General features: G+C 45.9%; 1 protein-coding gene across 5 annotated transcripts in view; it reads right to left on the bottom strand.

The window, feature by feature from the left end:
* Positions 1–1667: 1667 nt before the first annotated feature.
* PBX3 (PBX homeobox 3) overlaps positions 1668–4679 on the bottom strand; it is a 106859-nt gene continuing 103847 nt past the window's right edge. For 3 of the 5 annotated variants that reach the window (XM_065695891.1, XM_065695892.1, XM_065695893.1), the window contains one exon: positions 3252–4679. This exon is cut by the window's right edge and continues 905 nt beyond it. Coding sequence is in view for 1 of the 5 variants with exons in the window: in XM_065695894.1 (XP_065551966.1) it covers positions 3153–3245 (93 nt within the window). In the remaining 4 variants the exon portion in view is untranslated. The other 2 variants (XM_065695894.1, XM_065695895.1) reach the window with 2 other exon arrangements.

Raw genomic sequence — 4679 nt, 5'->3', positions numbered from 1 at the left:
CATCCTGGTGCCTGTCACAGCAGCGATGGCCTTCATCAGGACAGTGCCATGCATAGGATACAGCGGTTCCCCTGGCTGTTCTTGCTGTGCTCAGTGCAGGGTCTCCAGGCTGGCACCTCCCAGGGCTGATGGGAGGCACAGCCACAGGGCTGGTGGCTTTGCTCCCACACCACTGCAGTGCTCACAGGCACCAACAGCCCAAATGTGGGAGCAGGGAAGCAGGATCGTACCACTGGGCAGTGCTGGGGCGGGAGGGATGAGGATGGGAACAGGGTGGTGCAGAGATCCCCTCCCAGGGTGCGTGCGACAAGCAGGGATCCTTGCACAAGTCCCTGCTCCTGCACAAGGCTCCGATGGCCCTTCGGGGTGTAGCTGCTGGGTGAAGCACAAAACCATCAGCAGCATGATCCTAATACTGGTGCTTGCAGTAACCCCTTCTGATGTGTGATCAAGCCTCAAGGATAAGATGTTTATTATTTGCCATGTAACCGCGTGGCTGTTCTCCGATGTAAGGAAAAGCCAAATTGCACTTGTAATTCAAAGGGACCCAAAGCCTTAATGCTGTAAAGAAGCAAGCTAATGATGCCCAGCGGGCATGGGGCATGCAAGTGCGGCCCAAAGGTTGTTGATGGCCTTCCTATGAACCTCCTCAGTGTGTGACAGGTCCTTGCCTGTGGCCAGCAGAGATGTGATCAAGATGAGGGACGTCTGTGTGTTCATTACGCTCCCTACGCCTCCACTGACACACTTTACATGTAAAATACTGTTTCCATTGAGCTGCAGCATAAACACCAAGAGTATGGGCTTGGGGAGCTCTATCAGCAAGCGCAAATCGTTCGGTGCTTTGCCCACTGCACACAGAAGTCTTTGGAAGTCCACAGTCCCCATCTCCCATTAACCGATAATGACGGCTTTGCAGTGCATGTCTAGTTACTCACGTATTTAAATGCACCACTTGTAATGAAAGAGGCATGGTTGAATTCTAAAACTGATGGAGAAGTTGTGCCAGAACCAGTACCTGGTGCATGAGGGATGCAGAGAGAGAAGGCAGTGGTCCTGGGTAAACCAAGGTATTTTACACAATAACCTGATGCAAGAATCGTTGCTAAAAGCTGACCCACAAGTGAACTGAATCATGCAAACAATCATTCAGCCACCAAAACAACACCTAAAGGCTCGAGCAGCTCAATGGGAAGGGATGGCAGCTCCTCGGCTCCAGCCTCACACAGGCTGGTAGTAGTGAGCACTGGCCTCCTCCTGCCTAGCTCCACTAACCCAGTAGTAAGTAGTTATATTTATCAAAGACCATTTGCTGCAAGTGATTAACGTTAATTTGATTTCCTGTGAGTCAATTTCCTTGAGATATGGTAAATAGGCTATTACCTGTTATTGACCTTTACTTCATTAAAAAGACTTAAAATTAGCATTTATATATATACGTCCTTCCAAAAAAGTTTGTTTAATAAAGAAAAATATTGTTATAATCACATTATACTTGCTAGCCAAGGCTGTAGTTCCAAAGTTAATGGTAAATAAAGATGGTAATCAAGAGGGAATATGATGATGATTTTTAAACTCATCTAACGGACTGACCCCTTCCTTCACCTCCACTTGAATTCTTGCTCCTAGGTCTGACTTCAACTGAGCAGGAAGAAACTACGTCAGCATTTGATCATGAAAGCAAAAAGTTTATTCATGTTTGAAACTACATATAACTACCACGAGGAAGACTTTTCAATCCAGGGTGTAATCCAGTTAGAAAGTAACACGAAACGGTTTAATACATTAGAATCACTGCCACAAATTATTTTCATGACTCAATCAGTTTCAGAATCGCATACAATACAAAAGAGAGAAAGAAAGGGCCCCCTGTTACACAGGGGGCAATATACAGTACTGAATACTGAAGTCTGTATGCATTACAATTAGTTGTTGGTTTTCTGTGTGGATTAGTAACAAGATGAAGAACATTCAAAATGTTTCTCAGTATTTACAACAGTTGCACTGGTTTGTGTTAAACCCAAGACCCCCATGTTCCCACTTTTCGCTTCTTTAAAAGTTGCCCAAGCAACCCTGATTCTTTTAAAAGATTACAATGTACATTACATTTCATGGGGAAACAAAGAGTTAATTACAAGATGCAAAAAAGATAAGAAAGAGACAAACTACAGCGTGAGTATCGTTCAGAGGTAGTAAGTGAGCACTCTAAGCTACAGAACATGTTGAAAGTCTATTGGTTTGTATGAGTTCGCATGAGGTAATAAAGCTGTGTTTGATTGGTGAGATGTATAAATACTCTTTTGCTACACTATGTACAACACTCCATATGATGGTGCTTTTTTTCCTTTGCCTTTTTCCTTTGTTTGCGGTGTGCTGCCAAGAAGAGGTACCAAGTCTTGGCAGGCGTGTGCAGCACCTAGCTCGTACTGTAAAACCCCGGGTCTCGGCTTTCACAGACATCAGCAGCAAGTGTCTTCATCTCCTAAGAACAACCTATGGCCGGTGTCGAAACACAGGGAGGAGACTCAGGGTCCGGGGTAGTTTTAGCAAGAAAAGATGCTCCTGGTTTCCAATCTAATTTGTAAGACAACAGATCACAACAAAAATGTGACGAATAAGGATTCTTAAACACAACCATTGTTAACCGAAATAACCGAACAGCTCTTTTTATTCCAACTCTATAAGAGATATGAAAAGATTAAACACAATCAAAGTCTGCCATTCATTCCGACTTCCCATGGAAATATGCACAAAGTTAAATTTAGGTGAGGCGGTTCTTTGTGTCTGCTCTTGCTATTGAGGTTAAGCTTGTCCTGTACTTTTACCCTTAAGGCCAAGTAATTGGCAACTGTTAGACCAACATTGTTAAAACTGCTGATAATAAATTATGATAAAATAGTTACAGGGCTATAAACAATGCTAAATCTTGGCCTAATTGGATAAAGTGCTTTTTAACATTGTGTGTTTTAAGTATAAATACAAATGATTATGATACCTTTAAAAAACAGATTTACCAAGTTTTCTAATAAGACAAGGTTTTACAGTAAAGCTGTAGGTGGTTGGCTACAAAAAAACTCTTTTCCTTTTTCTCCTGTGGCTCTGAATGCGCTAATCAAGGCATCTCAGCTCAGGGAAAAAGTGTTGCTAGGAGATTAGTTAGAGGTATCAGAGTGCACACTTCCCGGCCCTTCTGTAGGGGAAGTCACAGAAGATGGAGTAGTTGCGTCCTGCCAGCCTCCATTAGCCTGAAAAGGGAAAAACAATTCAATTGATACCATTACGCATATTAATTGCATCATACACTGAACATATCACACTGGCAAGCCCGGGCTTTGGGAGATGCTCTGGGAAGGAGATTTGCCTACACTCCCTCTGGCTGCAGAATCTGCGTAAGGAAAAAGCGGCTGGCGTTAGGCGAGGGATGCTGGAGCTGGGATAAGGCAGAGCCTGCAGCGGGAAGGAAAGCTGAGAGACCAGCAGCCGTTTAGCCAGGTGTTAGCTGCAATTAGGACTCTGGGATTTCTGCAAAGACCATCCACGCTCTGATGAAGAACATCCCTTCAGCCAACACTTCAGCTTTTCCCCTGAGAAGACAAGGCTGGGGCAATCTGTGTTTAACCCCCTTGCTTCCCAAAGTTAGGAACTGCCTTTCCCTGCCTAGCAGAGCCCTCCACCTGTGGACCCTGGCACACAAAGAGGCAGCAAAGGGCTGCTGGGGTCTGTTTTCCAATTATCTCTAAACGCAGCCCGTGTTCCGGACGCCGCTCCGTGTCTCCGCACGCCGCCGGCCCCAGCCCTGCCTCAGCGCGAGCAGCGCTCAGGAACAAATTTGCCTTATGTCTCGGGCAATGGAGGCAATTGCTGAAATCAATGTCTGATCAGATTTCTGCCGTGGCAGACAGCTTGTCGCTCCATATTTTTATGTCAGTCAAGAAGAGGGAGGCGCGGGGCTCGTGAGTTGGGGGACGCTGAGTGGAAGTGACGGGGAGGCTTCTTCGCACAGCCCGCGAGAGCCCCGCGCTGCCGGCGCCCCCGGCCTTGGCAGGGATGCTTCCCGGCAGGGAAAGGTTAGCCTATGCTAATGCCTCCATGACGTGCTTCGTTACCAAGCCCATCAGTGGGCTGTGGGAACGCCGTGCTCTCCCCGGAGGAAGGGGCAGAGGGAGCGATGGCAGCGTGTGGGACCTCACGCCTGCCTGGTGTCAACCCTCCAACCCCCGCACCCAACCTGGCTGGATTTAAGATCATCGTTCATCTATCATGACAAAAGAAACCGCTTCGTGGCTTCACCAGGAGGAGAAAGAAGGCTCAGCAATAATTATCTCCTTTGCACATGAAAACCAGCAAACAGAGGAGCTCTTATCCTGACAAATGCAAAGGTTTGGCTTCTCTTCAGTAAAATCAACAGCAACAACCAACCTGCAATCACATCAAGGCTGAAACCTCACCACCCGCGTTAAAACACTCAAGTGTGCAGATGCAGACCGAAAACGTACAAAATCCTACTCCAAATGCAGAGGCACCGCTGCTTTTTTGTATTTTAAAGATAGGAGAATGTACTTAGAGGAAGAAAAACTCTTGTGCAGATAGGAGTCTGAAGATATTCCATCTGAAGTAAACATCATTCCTCTTTTATCCAAATTTATAAACAACAAATGTACAATATTTTTACTCAGCTT

This window comes from Lathamus discolor, chromosome 15 (assembly GCF_037157495.1).
Source record: "Lathamus discolor isolate bLatDis1 chromosome 15, bLatDis1.hap1, whole genome shotgun sequence".
NCBI lineage: Eukaryota > Metazoa > Chordata > Aves > Psittaciformes > Psittacidae > Lathamus > Lathamus discolor.
This window is presented reverse-complemented; position numbering and strand designations above follow the sequence as displayed.